The sequence below is a fragment of the Pipistrellus kuhlii genome, unplaced genomic scaffold, assembly GCF_014108245.1.
Source record: "Pipistrellus kuhlii isolate mPipKuh1 unplaced genomic scaffold, mPipKuh1.p scaffold_m20_p_3, whole genome shotgun sequence".
Classification (NCBI taxonomy): domain Eukaryota; kingdom Metazoa; phylum Chordata; class Mammalia; order Chiroptera; family Vespertilionidae; genus Pipistrellus; species Pipistrellus kuhlii.
Window position 1 is genome coordinate 25611333 of NW_023425529.1, and position 19697 is coordinate 25631029.

At 35.0% G+C, this 19697-nt stretch overlaps 1 protein-coding gene across 4 annotated transcripts in view; it reads right to left on the reverse strand.

Moving 5' to 3' along the window:
* The window catches only part of ABCC9 (ATP binding cassette subfamily C member 9), a 109026-nt gene that overhangs the window by 74324 nt on the left and 15005 nt on the right, over window positions 1-19697 (reverse strand). For 2 of the 4 annotated variants that reach the window (XM_036457006.2, XM_045587829.1), the window contains exons 6-14: window positions 18378-18544; window positions 17131-17373; window positions 14873-15058; window positions 11833-11991; window positions 11175-11330; window positions 9164-9298; window positions 6201-6363; window positions 3627-3667; window positions 2556-2698 (exon numbers count right to left, since the gene is read on the reverse strand). In XM_036457006.2, coding sequence (XP_036312899.1) covers window positions 2556-2698; window positions 3627-3667; window positions 6201-6363; window positions 9164-9298; window positions 11175-11330; window positions 11833-11991; window positions 14873-15058; window positions 17131-17373; window positions 18378-18544 — 1393 coding nt within the window. The remainder of the gene's footprint in view (window positions 1-2555; window positions 2699-3626; window positions 3668-6200; window positions 6364-9163; window positions 9299-11174; window positions 11331-11832; window positions 11992-14872; window positions 15059-17130; window positions 17374-18377; window positions 18545-19697) is intronic. The other 2 variants (XM_045587831.1, XM_045587830.1) reach the window with 2 other exon arrangements.

Sequence of the window (19697 nt, forward strand, 5' to 3'; positions counted from 1 at the left end):
GTTAAGCCAAATGTTGTTCTGCATTGCTATCAATGGCAACACCATCCCTTGTCTATTTAAGACCTCAATTTTCCAATATTCTTTAGTTTTGCAACATCTTGGCATTTCTTTCAAATGCCTGATATAAATATGATGACTTTTTAATGAAACATGCTGATGTTTTATGAAATTTATAAGAAGTCATAGCAAAAAGTAAAATACGACTTGAAGACTGCCTTGTGTACAATAAGAATTCATATATGGTAGACTATGGCACATACAGTGTCATATAACGTATATAGTTTGGTAACATATTTATTATATAATACAAGTAAAAATGGTGGGGAAATAATCAATGTCATATCACATCTATTTTTATAGTTTTGCATTGTGAGAAATTGTGCATCTGAGGCAAAGTCTACACTGGTTAGAAATACTATGAAAGCATATTTAAAATGAACATAATACTGAGTGGTTTTATCAAGCCTTTCCATTTGTAGAGACTGTGAGCCGGGGTTTTGTTTGTTTGTTTGTTTGTTTGTGTTTTTGAGATTTTGATGTGATATGTTAATGTTGGTGAAAACATAAGCTGATTCAGCTTCACTGGAAAACATGATGATACTCATAAAAAATATTAAAAATATGTACACATTTGACCTACTACTCTTTCAATGGAAAATATCATAGCTACATTCATCAAGGCCCTTAAAAGTGTACATGCTATTAGAACTAGTATTCCAAATTATAGAAATCTAACTTAAGAAAATAATCAGACAAAAGTTTAAAGGTAAGTAAAGATATTTTCTTCAATCTTATATATGTTATTTATATTAGGGAGAGAATGAAATATTCTAAATGTCCAATAAATTATAACACTTCCAAACAATGGAATAACCCACAATCAATAAACATCATGTGTTACAATCTAAATGAGGGAGAAAGTAATAAAAACAGTAAGCAAAACAGGAGTCAAAAGCTACTCTTTTTAAAGAGCGGTGAGAGTGGACATCCTTGCCTTTTTCCTGATCTTAGAGAAAAAGCTTTCAGTGTTTCACCATTGGGTATGATGTTAGTTACGGGTTTATTATCATAGATGGCCTTTAATATGTTGAGGACCTGTCCTTTTATTCTTATTTTATTGAGTGGTTTAATCATACATGGATGTTGTACCTTATCAAATGCTTTTTCTGTATCTATTGATAAGATCATATGATTTTTATCTTTTCTTTTGTTAATGTGGCATAGTACATTGGTTGATTTGCATATGTTGAACCATCCTTGTGCCCCTAAAATGAATCCCCTTGATTATGATGTATTATTTTTTGGATGGACCATTTTAATTAATTTGCTAGTATTTTGTTTAGAAATTTTACATCTGTATTCACCAGAGATTTTGGTCTGTAGCTTTCTTTCTCTGTGTTATCTTTACCAGGTTTTGGTATCAGGGTTATATTGGCCTCATAGAATGTTATGAAACAATGCCTCTCCATCAATGTTTTGGAAGAGTGTGAGAAGGATAAGTTTTAAATCTTCTTTGGATGTTTGGTAGAATTCACTGGTGAAACCTTCCGGTTCTGGACTTTCTGTTTTTTGGGAGGTTTGCGAAGTTTGTTTCCATTTTCTCACTGCTGATTGGTCTGTTTAGATTTCCCATTTCTTCATTATTTTGTCTAGGAAGGTTATATTTCTAGGAACTTACCCATTTCTTCTAGGTTATTGAATTTGGTGGCATAAAGTCTTTCATATTATTCTAGTATGATCCTTTGTATATCTGTGATATCTGTGGTGACTTCTCATTTCTGATTTTTTTTTTTTTTACAAAATCAGGGGTATTCTACCATATGAAAGGATGAAATACTGCCATTTGCAACACCATAGATGGACCATAAGAACGTTATGTGTAATAAGTCAGTCAGAAAAAAACTAAAAGCCGTATGATTTCCCTCATACTGGTAGGTGGGATATAAAACTGAAACTTGTGAACACAAACAGCAGTGTGGTGGTTGCCAGAGGAAGGAGATTAGGGGAGAAAGGAGTCTTAATATAAGGTGACAGATATGACTTTGGGTGGTGAGCACACAGCGCAATGTACAGATTTTCTAACATAGAAACCCACACCTGAAACCTATATGTTCATGTTGACCAATGTCACCCCATTCATCAATTTAATAAATAAATATTTTAAAAATAAAAAATAAAGATTTTTTACATTGATTTTTAGACAGAGAGGAAAGGAGAGGGAGAGAGAGAGAAAGAGAAACATCGAAGTGAGAGTGAAATACCAATTGGCTGCCTCCTACATTGCTCCCTATGGGGGATCAAGCCTCACATGTGCCCTAACAGGGAATCAAACCAGCAACCCTTTGGTACACAGGATGATTGCCCAACCACCTGAGCCACACCGGCCAAGGCTGGAATAATTATTTTTATATTAAGTACTGGAAGATAGCATATCAAAATGTTGACAATAGCTATCTTTGGACAGTGATTTTACTGTTGTATTTATCTCAAATTTACTACCATGAGCATATTTTTTTTGTAAGCAAGCAAAGAATTCCCGACATTGCAATGCATACCTTATGATGGCTTTCACTGCAAATCTGACCACTGTGGAGAGCAGGAACAATGGAGTGACCAGGATATGAAAGAGAGACAGTGAAGCAAAGGCCTCTGCAGGTTTTAGAAGGCTCCCGCTGGTATACGCGTGGGTCACAAACGTCTGTGCAAAGAAGGGATTTCTTTAGAGAAAGCTGGAGAAGGTTTCACAAATGCTTGCATTTCACAAACCTAACCTTTTCTGCTATGCCAATATGTCCATTGCAACTATGAAAACAATCACTTCATCCAAATTACTCCCCTATGAAAAATAATACTTGTTACTGGTAGAACACTAATGGCTTTCATTCATTCTAACAGCAACCATGTGAGAAGGGTAAAACAGATTCTGTTTACGGATTAGAAAACTGACTTCTGTTAAATTACTGAGTTGGGAGAAGAACAGTGAGGAGAAACCAGGGCCCTTAACAACCATCCAGGAACTTTGCAACCAACACTAAATGTTCTAAGAGAAAAAGAGAATATCCCAGGGTTTTCAGGTCCTTATTGTGGACTTTTACTAAAACTGCCAACATTGGTGTTCAATGCAGACACATTGACATTTCTAAATATTATACTAGCTCCTGGGCTTGTAATTTAAGTTTGAAATATAATGTAATTATTTGACATTCTCTGGTTGTTGAATTAACACCATCCTGTTGTAAGAATGTCCAGAAACCAGCTCATGGAGAGCAGAACAGTTAGTTCTCAACTACTGATAAAATTGCTCCCAGAGCACATTTGGGCAATGTCCCGGGATACTTTTGATTGTCATGACTAGGGTGTGGAGGATTCTAATGGCAAATAGATAGAAGCCATGAATGCTGCTAAACATCCTTAAATGGGCCCTTCCAACAAAGAATTATGTGAGCCAAAATGTCCATGGTGCCTCAGTTGAGAAACCTTGGATTAGAACTATTGCAATGGAGACTACAAAGAAAACAGCTGGTACAGGTGAGGTAATATTAACTCCCATCCACACATTCTTATTCATAAATCATTTCTAAACACTGACTTTGTTCCATGTTTACAAGGAAGAAAAAGTGTCTTACAGCAAGAACAGCTGCTATAGGAATTGCTGCATTCATAAAGACTGTGGAAAGAAATAAAATATATAAGATTCATTGAACTGTGAAACATTTCGGTAAGCTTAATGAATCATCTATTATTACTTTAACTTCCCTTGAAGACAAAAAGGAACAAGTTCATTAAATAACATCTTGTCTGGAGCCCACCAACACTTCCCAATTATCTTGTGATAATATTTATAAACAATATTTTGTTTGGTCTCCAAAACTAACACAAATATGTGAAAATGGGGTTATTATACAGATTAAAAACAAGAATTTGACATCACTCCAAGTCCTCCAACAGTGATATTAATTTTCACTCATAGACCTTTTGCTTAAATTAACTTCATATCCTAGACCAGTGGTCAGCAAACTCATTAGTCAACAGAGCCAAATATCAATAGTACAACGATTGAAATTTCTTTTGAGAGCCAAACTTTCTAAACTTAAACTTCATCTAATGCCACTTCTTCAAAATAAACTTGCCCAGGCGTGGTATTTTGTGGGAGAGCCACACTGAAGGGGCCAAAGAGCTGCATGTGGCTCACAAGCCACAGTTTGCTGACCATGGTCTACATTCTCTGCTTGTTTAAATATCTCTTCAGAAATATAATGTACTATCATTTGGTAAGCATGATATACATAACTAAAACGAGGGAAATTCATATTTTAGGCTTAAATAGTAGCATTTGGAAGTAGTAATAGAAATAAAAAGCCAACTTAATGATTATACTTATATTTTCTATAAATTGTAGCATTTTAAGGATTGAGGACTGAAAGATTAAATCAATTGTTGTTAGAAACAGGCAATGGCAGACCACAAATTAGAACCTAGTATTCTTGGCAATCAAGAGAGCGTTCACCTAAAAATTATCATAGGCTCTCTTGAACCAATCTTATGAACTACCCTTACCACTGTACACAGAATCAGCTTGTGCTTTTGTAAATCCACACATGACTTCGGTCAAGCTCTTAACCACCAAGAAGATAGTACTTAACCAAATCATAAAACTTGAAAATGGTCTAAGTGGAATTTTATACCACTGACTCATGAATTCCTACTGCCTGTCATGAATGCATCATCACACATTTTTACCTTCATGACTTCTTATTTTTCTCTTCTATTATGATCTCTTCTGTCCCCTTTCTTTTTATATTTTACTTTCAAAAACCAACCCAAATCTCATGTCTGGAGACAAATTGGATTAACAACCCACTTCTGCTTTTTAGTAGCTGGATGATTTTGAGAAAGTTCAAGTTACCTAAGCTCTATTCTACTCAATCTTTAAGCTTCTAAAGTGGAGTTAATAATAGAATCTAAATCTTTGGCTATGACAATTAAATGAGATGATATATGCAAAGCCACTTATGGAAATAATTGATTGAGTGAATATATTTTTGTTATTATTACTAGTAGTAGTGGTGGTGGTGGTGGTAATAGTTTGACCATCATCCTGATTATTATTTCTGGCTGCATCAATGCTCTTATGAGAATTTCAATCCACTACAGAGAGGAACGTATTTGTGGGGGCTACCAGCTTAGAGTACTATTATATATATAAGTGGATAATCAATCATTCCACCTTCTAGAATTTTGATACTGTATTAGTAGCAACACAAGCTGGATGACAAATCTCATTCCCATTTCTAAAGCATTCGGGCTAAAATAAATGAGCTATATACACCAAATATTTCCTCTAAATCCATTTCACAAAAGAAGTATTTATAATCTCTAAAAAATAGTTTAGAATTCAAGAGGAAACCATATATAAAACTCTCAGACTTTAAGATGTTAAAGTTCTTGGGAACAATAGAGATGAGCAAAACTAACACACAAACCAAATCGAATATTAGTGGGTGTATTTTGGCTAAGTTCATAAGAATTGTCCTAACAAACTCATTATTCTTGTGAGTACTCAGTGTCACTCCACAAAAACAACAATATTTTGTAACAATTATTTTTTTAAAAATAGTGGAGAATGAAAGTACTCTGTATTTAAAAGTTCCTGAAAATGTATTTAAAAACTATTGACATAGTTCGACTTCTTTCATTTGAAAATGTTGACTTTTTTCTTCCTCAATTTTTAAAAATGGAATTTCAAATATAACCTTTAAGAAAATATAATATTGTAAGCTCCAAAGAGACCAGCAAGACAACCATAATTTTTAAAATCTTTGGTAATAAGAAAATCAATAGTAAATACAGTCAAATGAATTCATATACACAAATTTTTACTGAAAATCCAATCCATCCCAATGTAACTGATGAGAGGGTTTCAGTGATTTTTACTACTACCATCACCATCCTCATTTTACAGGTGAGGGATTTCAGGTGTAAAGTAACAAGGCAAAGGCCCATAACTTGTAAAGAATCGAATTCAGGTCTAGTTGACTGTAAGCCTGTGTTACCTCTACTCTTTAATTTAAATTGCCTTATATGGTCAGTAACTATTGGACAGTACATATTTAGAAAATAAATGGGCTTCCTCTGAGGACTAGAATGTCTCAATGATCACAAGCTAAATAAAATCGACCATGTGTACAACAACAACTTACTAGAGAGTGATGTATAAAGGGCGAAGGTTTTGAGACTGGATAGTTCTTTCATTCTTGTTTCTTCTACACTTTTGCAAAAGATGTGCTCCCAGGCATACAATTTAAGAAGTTTGATGCCTTTCAATATTTCATTTGTTTTCTTCAGTCTCTCAGTGGAATAATCCTATAAAACAAACAAAAAAACAAAAATGTAAGCTACACTCAAGTGAATCAGAGAAGCCAACTATGCATTGGGCAGAGATTACAGAGAGCATGATTGCTGCTTGGCTCTCCCACTAGTTATGGCTGTGAAATACCTTGGAGAAGTAAACTCTCTGTGCTTCATACTCCAACTTTAAAGTGAAGAATTAAATGAGATGACCTCAAATTTCTATCCACCTAAAAGCTTTTATATATCTGTTGGTTTGGTTTAAATAAAAGCAGCTTCTTAAGTTTGACACGATTTTCTTGACTGTCTACTGATAATCTTATCTAATAAAAGAGTAATATGCAAATTAACCATCACTCTGCTATACCCACAAGTGATGCCCACCAGATAATCAGGAGTAAGTATGTAAATTAACCCAACCAAGATGGTTGTAGCCCCAGAGAGAGCAGGAAGCTTGGGTTTCCTGGCAATGCAGGAAGCCAAGTTGTCAGCATACCCTGGCCAGCCTAAGCCTCCACTCAAGACTACAAAGTTTCAATTATAGAAGATACATAAATCCCAACAAAATTAGCTGCAGCCTCAAGCAAGCAGGAAGCTTGGCTCTGGTCAAGGCTACAAAGTTTCAATTATAGAAGGTAAATAAATCCAAGATCCCACGGTCTCTGCTTGGGTCACCAGGAGTATGGTCAGCCTGCAAACCACCACAGACCCCTCACCCAGGCTGCTCCACATCCCAAGGGAACTCCCACCCTGATCCAGGACACCCTTCAGGGCAAACCAGCTGGCCCCCACCCATGCACCAGGCCTCTTTCCTATCTAATCTTATCTAATAAAAGTGTAATTGCAAATTGATCATCACTCTAACACTCAAGATGGCTGCCCCCATGTGGACACAAGACGGCCAGCAGGGGAGGGCAGTTGGGAAGGACCAGGCCTGCAAGGGAGGGCAGTTGGGGACAATCAAGCCTGCAGGGAAAGACAGTTAGGGGTCCCAGATTGGAAAGGGTGCAGACTGGTCTGAGGGACACATACCCCCATGCACAAATTTTGAGCACCAGGCCTCTGGTGTATACATAAATTTCTGAAAGTGATAAAGAGACTTCCAATGGCTTCCTTTTAATATCTAAGTCACTTTATTCTCCTCTCAGCATCCTGTCTCATACTTAAGAGAAATAATAAATGTAAGAAAAGTTAATTTGCTTTTCAATTGAGAATGTGAGGGTACAGTGTTGTGTGTGTTCATATTGTGTCTTTATAATATAACTAGAGGCCCAATGCATGAAGATTTGTGCAAGAATGGGCCTTCCTTCCCCTGGCTGCTGGCACCACCTTCGCTCCAGCCCAAAGCCACCTTTCTGCCTTTCCACACTGCCCAGAGGCCCGGAACAGCTGGGGCAGTGCCGAATGCCTGCGTCCCACCCCACCCCAGCCACTCAGTGCCTGTGTATGCAAATTAACCTGCCATCTTTGTTGGATTAATTTGTGTACTCACTCCTGATTGTCATGAAGGTACAGTCAATTTGCATCTTACACTTTTATAGTGTAGATTACTGAAACCAAGAATATTATTTTTAACTTCAAGAGATTTCTACATATTTCTTCATAAACTCCTGTTTATGGCCTAAATTAGACTTACTGATTACTAACAAATTGGACTAACTATAGAGAAATTTGCAGCAGACACAAAAACCTCAATTTAGTCAACTGTTTCAGCTTCCTCTACCATCAAATATTGGCTTGCAATGATTAGTAAGGCACAATGATCTGTGAACTATCAAAGGGTTGTAAAGTGGCAATAGATAGCTGGAAGGAAGCAAAAGTAGCAAATAGCCTGTTTTTTATTCATCTTTTTGTCTCTTAGGGGTCTTCAATGCCTATCAAATGACTGTTAATGAGTGAATGAATAGAGTATGAAAGGCTAAGTGAAAGATGTTTGAGAATAGTCATGTCTCCTCCTTATGCCCTCTTCCACATCTTTCTGTATTCATGTCCTAAAGTAAAGAGAGTGTACTGCTCAGACAAAAATAATGAGTAATCTCATCAGAAGCAGCAGAAAAACAAGTGATAAAAATCACTTGTGTGACAGGCAACGTACTAGTCACAGTAGAAACACAACTTGGAAAACAATTCCATCAGTGGCATCATCCCTACATTTTATGCCTGGTTTACAGATACAGTCTTGCTTATATTTAATCAAACTTTATTTATAAACATACTGTCAACAATTTTATTATTTGTAAATATTTCTTTAAAAGTAGCCAATTCTTACTGAAATAAAATGATTTCATGGCAAATTGAAGCCAGAAAGAGCCAATACTTTGGCTTTCTCTTGCTTGCTAAGTTGACCATGAACATATTTAGCCAGGGCAGCTGCCACTGAAACATTTCAGTGTAACTCCATAGAGCATCACATGGTTTGATTCAACCCTATGGAAATTGAATTTCAGAAGCACTAGACCAACCCACTTGCTTCTTGCTCCATTTCTCCCACATCAATGATTGACCTCCAATGGCCTCAAAGTGTGCAGGCAACTTAATCTAGAAGAAGATCTAAAGCCTCATCACCTCGTGGCACTTAAAAACATTAGAAACTGTGATTCTGGTATTTTCAGTCTAAAATCATCAGGTCTTAAATTTCAATCCACTTTTGTAAAAATTATTTTGTAATACAGAAGATACGTATTCACTGCCTAAGAATTGAAATGAAATATAATGATTTCCAAATAATCCTGAGTAGTACGTATTCATTTCTTGTATTTTAAAAATAACACAGTGTTAGATTTTCCTAATGAAGTTTCCAAAAGAGTTTACTTACAAGAGTGCTCTTTTGAGCCTCTGCCAACTTTGTAGCAATGAAGTACTGAATTGGCGCAAGGAGCACAATGACAGCTGCACCAACCAATGCGCTTAATCCAAGTAAATTATAGAGCAGAATCACTCCCATTATGATCTAGGAAAGAAACACAATGAAAAGGGGAAATGAATGGGGGCGTGGGGACCACTGCATGAAAGGAAATCTTTTTAAGTGAAAATATAATATTTCTTAATTATTATATTTAGTTTATCTGGAAGTCAACTCAACTGTGACAATGAGTTTCACTATGATTTATTTGGGGAAAGCTAAGTAGCAGGGATTTATTTTTATTAGCACCACGCTCTAACCAACTGAGCTAACCGGCCAGTCTGGGGATTTATTTTTAGCATGGTGATCTGTACAACTGGTGTCAAACCAATTTATTGCATGCAGTTGCATAGCGGTCCCATGATGCTTCTGGCCTTCTAAAGCACTCTTCAATCTTTTAAAAGAACATTGAAACTTTTCTCAAAAGTGTTGTCACTCACCATAAATTTGCTATTCCAAAGTCTCTGGGGAATGCACTAGCTTTCCAAGGTGGGGAGGGAGGAAAGTAAGGGGGGTAGCATCATAAAATGTGAACACATTTAACGAAAAGAAGCTTAGGCCTAACTAAAACTGAAGATGCTGAAGTTGGTGCCCCATCTTAACTCACGGCCCTTTTATTTCCCAAAACCCAGGGCAGACCCACTTAGCCTACTCTCTCTGGTGTGTCACTTTCCTCTTTTTCCTTATTTTTTCCTGAAATTATTTTCTTCCCAGTAGTTCAGTTTATTACAGTTCAAAATGTCCCAACTAATGGACTGTATCCACGCAGCTAAAGCATTTAACCCATCCTGTATGCCAATGATAACAACTTGTTGTGGCCTTCTAGAAGCAATGGAACTTGCTCACTTCCTGACCAATTAGGTACTTTGGGAATTCCAATCAAAACAAAAATGTCCCTAAGGTCATCCACAATGCAGTCATTCAGCGGCAGCCTGGAACTTTTGGCACACTGAATGATACCACGTAGGCAATTGACCTGTGTATTGAGGAGATGAGACAAAGCATGTTTTAAATCTTTGTGCCAAGCACTATGCATGCATGTTGTACACTTTGATTTTATTTGGATTCCTATTAGAAAATAAAAAAGCAAACAAAAAATATAAAAATTACCCTACCTTTATTATTTTATGCACTTTAATAAAATGGGGTACACAGGGACATGAATGACAGACTGCACTGAGTAAGATCTATTGTTTAAGCTCTGTCTACAGGATACAAACTTGAGATAATTAAAAATATTCAGTATCACATACAGGAAAAATCTGAATACATTTCTTTTGCCATTTTTACCCCCAAAACACCCCTGTATCTTTACTAAAATGCTGTTTTCCACCGGAAATAGCTAAATAGCCCTATGCTGGTTGGTATCCTGACTACCTTTTAAATTCTGACATTTTATAACATACACCAGCTATTGAGACTACACTATGGATTAAGGTAATTGCTCTAGTTTAGAAATGCTGTGAGAGTTTGTCAAAATGAAAGGGGTCAAACCCTGGCTCTGTAATTTGCATAAACGGGTGCAGGGAGGACTGTTACTAAGGGCCCGAGGAATGTTAGGCACAGTGCTAAATGCTTGACACATTTTAACTTAGTCTTGACAATTCCAACAACTGAACGAGGCAGATGCTATTATCATTCACATTTTACAGTTAAGAAAACTAGTATTTTGAGGTGTTAAACACTTATGCAAAAATGGGGCTTTTGCAGATATTTGAACTCAAGCAATATAATTCCAAACCCTTTTTCTTAACCTATGGCATAGCATTTATGAGTCTCAGCTTCCTTCCTAGAAGAAAGGTATAATATTGGTACATTAAAAAAGGTATAGCATCAGCACATTTACCCTCTACTGAGGTAAGTATCTTACACTCATTTTGATTTACTTCTTCTGCAAATGAGAATCTTACTTATATTGATCTACCTGAACAGGCATAGCCCATAGATTGGGACACAGGAACAAGAACCACATGAGTTGATTGGTTTCAATGGCGACCAAGTTATTGATCTGTCCCAGGGTCATCTCACCCATGGATAAATTAGACGTAGAGAGCCTAAGGATCTTATTGTATATCATGGCCTAAAAAAAAAGGGGGGGGAAAAGAGGAAATGTACTTGAAGCTCTACATTTAACAATCAACACTATGCTTTTCTTTCTCATTTAAAAATAACATTTACAAAAGTTTTAAGGGAAAAGAAAACCCTATAATGTGATCTTAGATCAACTATTATTTTCATTTTATCATAGTTACTTTTAGTCCTCAACTAAAGACAAATTTATTTTTTCTAGTGATATAATCAAAAGATATATTCGAATTTAAACATAGGGGCTAAAACATAAACATAGATAAGGAAATTCAAAATTTCAAAATATCTTTCTTAATATATTATAAAGGTTATTTTTAACTCAATGGGTTTATTAATTAACTCTCTGTTTCTTTTATTAAGTAGGTCCTAGAAGTGTTGATATTACATCAAAGTGAAAATGACATGCAAAAACAAAACTGAAACCACTACCCTTCCTGCCACTGGATGACATGTGTATTTTAAAGACCCAAAGATCATTCGAAGCTTGTACGTACCAGCAGAGCTCCACGGAGGTTAATGCCAGTCTCTATGGTTACATAGTAGGAAGCCTGCAAAAATGTCCTTTGCAGAATAAGGGCCAAGAAAAGAAGGACTGCTAGAACATAAGCATTTTCAAGAAATTCCCTTGATGAGAGGGTTTCTGCATACTTGACCTAAAAGAATAAAAGACATAAGTTAAAATTAGTCTTTTCATATACCAGTTCCACAGTTTGTGTTTATTAAATGATTTTTTTAATTCTAAAAATTCAAAATCCTTATAATACATCAGTGAAATGAGCCACAAAAAGCAATGTGGGGTTTTCTTATGTCCACAAAAAACAAATACAAATCAGCTCATTGCATAAGATCCCAAATAGATCACTACAATAGCTGGAAATGCCTGATTGTAGAAAAAAAAGGTACTTTAAAAAAAAAAAAAAGAAGAAGACATTTTCTGAAAAGATATATTCTACCTTGGTAAAGTGGGAAGTAACGAATGAAGATAGATGTTAATTGAGACTATAACTTAGAAGTAAAAACACAAAACTGATGGTCAGCAAGACCAATGGAACAAAAATACAATTTCATGCATCCTTATTTCAAAATAATTCTACAGAATTGACTTTTTCTGATTTTCATATGCCTTAATTTATATTAATGAAATAAATCATAAAATATAAAATATATAGCTTGGCTACTGATGTCACCCATATGACACTTTCAGTGTCAAAACACAACTTTTGAAAATAATGATTTTAGTAGGAATATAACTTAATAATCATACAAAACTGATTGTTTTGGTTTGTAACAATAGCATGTGGTAAATTATATGTTAGAAGTGAGGGAAGGGTGTCCTGGCAGGTGTGGCTTAGTTTGTTGGAGCATTGTCCTGCACAATGAAAGGTCACAGGTTCTATTCCTAGTCAGGGAGCATACCCACGCTTGCGGCTTCAATCCACAGTTGAGGTGCGGATGGGAGGCAACCTATCTATGGGATGTGTTTTTTCTCTCTCTATCTCTTCCTCTCTCTCAAATCAATAAAAACACGTGCTCAGATAAGGATTATAAAAGAAAAAAAGAAGAGGTGAGGGAAAGGTAATATTCAAATAAGTACATCATTTCAGTGTGAGCACTCCTCATTTTTTATGGTTTAAGTCCACTAAAATTCTACTTTTGGGCCCTTCCTCTTTTAATGGGGCTACATAAAATCTGTAAGTTCTGTTCCTTTTCAGAAAAACATGTGGCTAATATATGCAAGGCAGAAGGGTGATAGAAGGGTTCTATGTGAAATTCTATGTATGTAATTAGACTAGCAGGGACAAAACATCACAGAAGTGCAAATATCTACTTCAATAATAACTGAGGATTAATATATGCAAGGAACTGGACTAAGCATTTTGAACACAAGTTTGAACTGCTCACAGTCATTCTGTTTGAAAAGCTGACCTGCCCTAGCCGGTTTGGCTCAGTGGATAGAGCATCTGCTCATGGAGTAAAGGGTCAATAGTTCAATTCTGGTCAAGGGAACATACCTTGGTTGCAGGCTTGATCCCCATCCAGTCTGGGCATATGCCGGAGGCAACCAATCAATATGTCTCTCTCACACAGATGTTTCTTTGTCTCTCCCCCTCCCTTCCACTTCTCTAAAACTCAATGGAAGAATATCCCTGGTTGAGGATTAACAAAAGAAAGTAACAGCTTAAGCCGAGACCAATTTGGCTCAATGGATAGAGCGTCGGCTTGGGGACTGAAGGGTCCCGGGTTCGATTCCGGTCAAGGGCATGTACCTTGGTTGCGGGCATAACCCCAGTAGGGGGTGTGCAAGAGGCAGCTGATTGATGACTCTCATCGATGTTTCTAACTCTCTATCTCTCTCCATTCCTCTCTGTACAAAATCAATAAAATATATTTAAAAAAGAAAAAGAAAAAAAAGAAAGTAACAGCTTAAAGTCTAGAAAGATAAGGTTATCCATAAATGATATGCTTCATTATAAATAGCACCTATGTCAAGTGCCAGTGTGAAGTAGACAATGTGTTAGGGGAGTAACAAGCAGAGTCGAATTCCAGCTAAGATAATCAGAAAAGGCTTCACTGAGAAGGCAGTACTTATCGAAGGATTTGAAAATGCATAAAATCTTTAAATGTAAAGAAAAAATGACAGGAAATTAGACTGAGAGACTTGTAAAAGGTAAATTGATGCTTCTGTACTAGTATTTCCATCTGTGTAACTAGGGAAATTAACTCTGACCTTAGAAAGAAACTAGGAAATTCATGATGCAGAGTTAAGAATAGAAAATATAAGATTATAAATTTATAACAGCAAATATCGAATACTATATAGCCCCCAAAATAATAATATAATATCTCATAAAATATCATAATGTAATGTGCCTTTATTATTGTGGCTTTAACATGTTAGAAAAAGAAAATACTAAAAATCACATTAATGTTATTGGTCACAGGCCGCTAGAAAAGTGACTCAGCCACCATCTTTCATGCACACATGCATGAAAATTCTTTAAAGGAGTGTTATAAAGATCAATTAAAATAACTAATGTGAAATTAGTTTCTGGCACATAGTAAATGCTTATTAAAATTTTATAAGCTCTGCCAAAACCGGTTTGGCTCAGTGGATAGACCACTGCCTGAGGACTGAAAGGTCCCAGGTTCGATTCTGGTCAAGGGCATGTACCTTGGTTGCGGGCACATCCCCAGTAGGGGGTGTGCAAGAGGCAGCTGATCAATGTTTCTCTCTCATCAATGTTTCTAACTCTCTAGCCCTCTCTCTTCCTCTCTGTGAAAAATCAATAAAATATATTTTAAAAATTTATAAGCTCTGAATCTGAGAAAAGATTTTGCTGGCCATACCCATTCAATTAATATATAAACGCACAACATGCTCCACAAGAAAAATTAGTGATTTCTTTATGTAAAAGCATTGAATTCTTTATAAATATTCCTGTTTGAACTACTTCTAAAACTGCATTAGTAAAATGCAACAATGACAATGAAACCTGCCAATATTGTTTCCTTTCAAAAGTACCAGGAACTTACTCCTGATGTCCCATCCTGGGTTTCATTCACACGTTGCACTATTCCAGAAATACAGAGTGGTCCAGCAAAACCCAGTAAGTCAGCAAGATAACGGAAGGTGCTGCTAAGTAGAATTGGACGTCCAAAAGCTCTGTACATTGCTAGCCATATAGACGGAGTGCGGTTTGGGTGATCTGCTACTTTTTTCTGGAAAAAAAAAACAAAAAACAGATGAACCTAAATAAAATGACTAGAGCAGCAATTAATCTTAGCCACTATGGAAATTTCTTCTGAAATTTTTTTTATGTTTATAAGTAACTGTTAATGAGACCCTTTCAGTACAATATTCTGTGTTCTTGATTCTAAATTCTTACCTTCTATGCTACTGAATGCATTTTAATGAAATTGATAAAATGAAGAGTAACCAGGACAGTTTTTAAATGACATCGTATTATTTTTAGTTGTCAAAAGATGACCCAAAATTCTTAAGGACGAATCTATTTTAATTCACTTTGATTTGGAAAATGGAGCTCTGTCATGAATATACCAAATAACATTGTATAGAAAGAAGATAGCAACATACAAAGGCAAGGTTATAGACAGGCTAGTCAAGGTTTCTAGAGTTACTAGATGACAAAAGATTCTCTTGTAAAATTATTATAAGCTAAACAAAACAGAAGAGCCCAACTTCAAATTGTTTCTCCTCCCATTTCTGTGAATGGTAGGTAGATACTTTTAAAGTTCTGTTAGACTTGTGTTTCCTAGTTCTTCCTTTAAAAAATGCAAAAATAAAAAAATGGCATATATGCTTAAGCCAACTCATAGTTTCATAGATCTATAGTTGTGTGTTGAAAACATTTTAAAGCTGAACAATCATCATAATTATCTCTTGGAGTAAAGATGAATAAAGTTTTTTCACTGTGGCAAAGAAGCTAACTGAGCACAATAAAGTTCAGGGCCCTGATAAGCCCAGTATTTCATATTCAATTTTCTATTAAATGAATAATTTTATTCTTTTTAAAGTTTTTTTTTATATAAAGGATTAATTAACGCAACACATTCAAGTTCATCTGTTATAAGAGTACTAAGAACTATAAGTTATGCTTAGGCTATATTGTTAATCTTTACTTTAGGACAGTAGTTTTAAAATATTATGCAATACTTTTCCCAGAGGTGAAATCAAAGAGATGACTCAGGTTTATTTGTAGTAACCATTTCCTGAAATATTCATTTCATAATACACATATTTGATACAAACCAGAAGTCATTTTCATCATTTACCATAATCCTTTGTTGATCTTAAATTAAAACAGCCAAAAACTTTATAATTGATTCCCCATATCCTACTCCCTTCCAATGTTGGCTGTGTATACTCATATTTTTAATTACAATAAAATGTGCAGATGATTGCAATATAAGATACATTTATTATATAAAGATCAATTAAAATAACTAATGTGAAATTACTTTCTGGCACACAGTAAATGCTTATTAAAATGTTATAGGCTCTGAATCTGAGAAACAAATTGAAAATTTGTTTGAAAACAAATTGAAAGTATCCAAAGATTCCTACATTTATATTTTTAAAGCAATTATAAATATGCAAAGAAAGTACCAGAATAAACCAATTTTGGCTGATATATAGCTTGGTACATGGAATAAATAGATGTACTCCTTATTCTGATTTATTTCCCCAAGTTTGAAATTCAGCATCCAAATTTTAGTTAATAAAGGATTTTCATTTTTTAAAGGTAAGTTATTAATGGATATAATCTATTTTCTCTTTAAATAATAAAATTATTGACAAGATACTTGATAAAAGACAACAAAAGTCCATGAATTATTAAGATTATATGGTAACAACGATTAGACATACATTATCATTGAACTTAATTTTGACCTTCCACTTGGTCCAAGAGAAAAGAAAGCTCTCTCTACCTCTGCTCATATATTGACTGGGTAGCTGACACAACAGGTGGGGAAAAAGTAGGTTTACAGTTGTTTGTATGGAAAATAAAACAACAATTAAAAAATAGTAATATAAGAGTAAACTCTGTGTTTTGCAAACTTACACTGTAAACTTATTTTTGCCCCCCCCCCCCCGCTTCCCCCCCTGGATTTCTAGTTGATCCTCAGCAGCCCAATTAACATGACTCAAATCTACTGGGGAAGACAGAGCAAATCTATTCTTCCTTAATCATAGATATTATTTATGCTTAGTGCCTTTGTATTTAATAGGTCTATTCTCCACAGTTATCTTGAAAAACAGATGCTGTTACCTTTTGTTCTTCATATGCATCCTTCAGGCAAACATAATTTGTTACCGCCCTCATTGCTATTGGTAATTTTCCAATTGCCTTCAGATCAATAGGCTTTTTATGAGCAGATATGATAAGTGTGTTCATCCACCAGTATGTTGCTTTAGACAGTAAATTTACAAATGGTTGAAGAAATCTCACACCCAGATCCTGGAGGTCTTCAGGAGGTTTTACTTTCTGAGGATTCATGAAGAATACATATCTCTGTAGCAAGAAACATTCCACAAAGTAACAACCCAATTCATTTTCCATTCATTAAAAATACAATTTTAACCTTTTCTACATTTTCATTTCAAGAGGCCAAAATTTATATTTGCATACTTTTGTCCATCCATTTCTGAAATATTTAAAAAAAAAATATTCTCCTTTGGTTGTGACTCAACTAACCAATTGAATTCCAGAGTTTTACATTTAATCCACTTGAAGTCACTTCTAAAAAACCAATTAACCCTATAAAAGATAGTTATTATAGTACTAAAATTTAATCATTCATGTTATCCTGCGAGAAAGTCAACTAAATGAAGGTTTTTACATTGTTTATATTTTTTTAAATAGGTGATCAACACCATTATTGTCATTCTGTTAATTTGTGGGCTGACTAATATTATTACAACATGTGTCTTGCCATTCCATGCAAATTCAAAGTGCACTGGTAGAAAATAAATATTGAAAAATCAGTCACTAGTATGTCACAATATAACTGGAAGCATTAGGTTCTGGAAAGTACCATAGATTTGTAATCACAGACCAGATATGAGTCTTGACCATGTTACTTGGAAATATAGCAAAAGTTATCCCTATAGGACTTTTTTGCATCAGTGAAATGAATAAGCTGGATTAGATAATTTTTTCAGCTTGAAATTTCTGATAATACAGTAGTTTGATTAACATAGGCTTGCTTCAAATCAATCATGGATGATGAAACTTCTAAGAAAAACAATTTCCTCTATACTGTAATATGAACTAATCATAGTGTTTAGCACATAATAGGCATCCAATCAATATTTTTGAGTTACTAAATAGGTCCAAGGGTCAAATTGAGATTTCTGAAACATTAATGGTCTAAAACTTAATGATTAGTTCAACTTTATATTTATATACATACATTTCTTCATCCTCTTAAACACAAATGATTTCTAGCTGATTTTGATCTTTAACATTAGGGTCCTGAATTCTAAGAACTGAACAAAAAGCCATTAGATACCTACTCTGACCCGAATGACATTGATCTCCACCGCCATCAGGAGTCCATTCAAGATGACCATTATGCCTGTGATGCAGAAACGCAGATTTGATACTCCCAAACCAGAATCCAAGTGCTTGACCAATTTTATGGTTTTTGTAATAAAGGCCATTACCCAATACAGGAATAGGGCTGAGAAAAGGAAGAAGAAACAGATTCAATATTTCACTGATACTTTTCAAAGCTTCCCTGAAATTTCAATGTAAATATAATGCTCTTTAATAACAAAGACGATTTTAAATATTCTATTTCCAGATCATTTTATTTGTTGAAAAAACACATGTAAAACATGTATGCTTTAGTGTAATGTAGGGTAATGATTTTTAAATGTTAGTGCTTCCTTTTTGGATTATATACGACAGATGCACAGGCATAAGGAGACATATAGGTAAGGATAGCCTCCAGGGGGCGGCAAACTGCAGCTCTGTTGACTAATGAGTTTGCTGACCACTGGCCTAAACACTTCAGAGCTTGTGTAATTCTGTAGACTTAAAAATGTACTTAATCTTTTGGTCTTGTTTTTTTAAGAAGCCTTGATTATATGAATGATTCACAAGTTATTTGTGTAACCTAACCATTAGATAAGTGCTTTGCAACTCCCAAGGATATGTCAATAGTGCTACCCTGGAATTATTATGGAGTCCATGTAGCTATGTCATAGGTTTGCTGCTTTACAAATCAGCATTCAAGTAGTGACCCTTCTTACCCAAAATGGCTTAAAACACTCCACACAACCAGAGCACAGAGAATAACAATCCTACAGAGCAAACCCAGGCTGCAAGTAGTCATGTCTGAAGGATAAGGATCTACACCATCACAACTACAGACCAGAATTTTGCATCAAATATAAGATGGAATTAGAGACATTCCTAGAAATCTGTTGTCACAGGAGATTATGAGGGAAACATGCTGAAAAGGCAAAGATTTATTAAGACACAGAAAACAATAACTATACATGAAATAATGATGAATTATAGTACATCAAAATTAAAAATTTTATTGGAAGAGGGCATAGATAGGATAAATGGTGATGAAAAAAATAAAATATGTAAAAACTTAAAATTTTCTGATCATTATACTTTATTAAGTAAATGAGTGTCATGCCATAGACTAGGAGGAAAATATTCTCAAAACATGTATTTGATGATATACTAGTATCTAGTATATACAAAGTACTCCTACAACTCAACAATAAAAATACAACTAAATAAAAATTCAACAAAAGATATAAAAAGCCACTTTACAAAAATAACAAATGGCCAGTAAACTCATCAAAAAGTGCTCA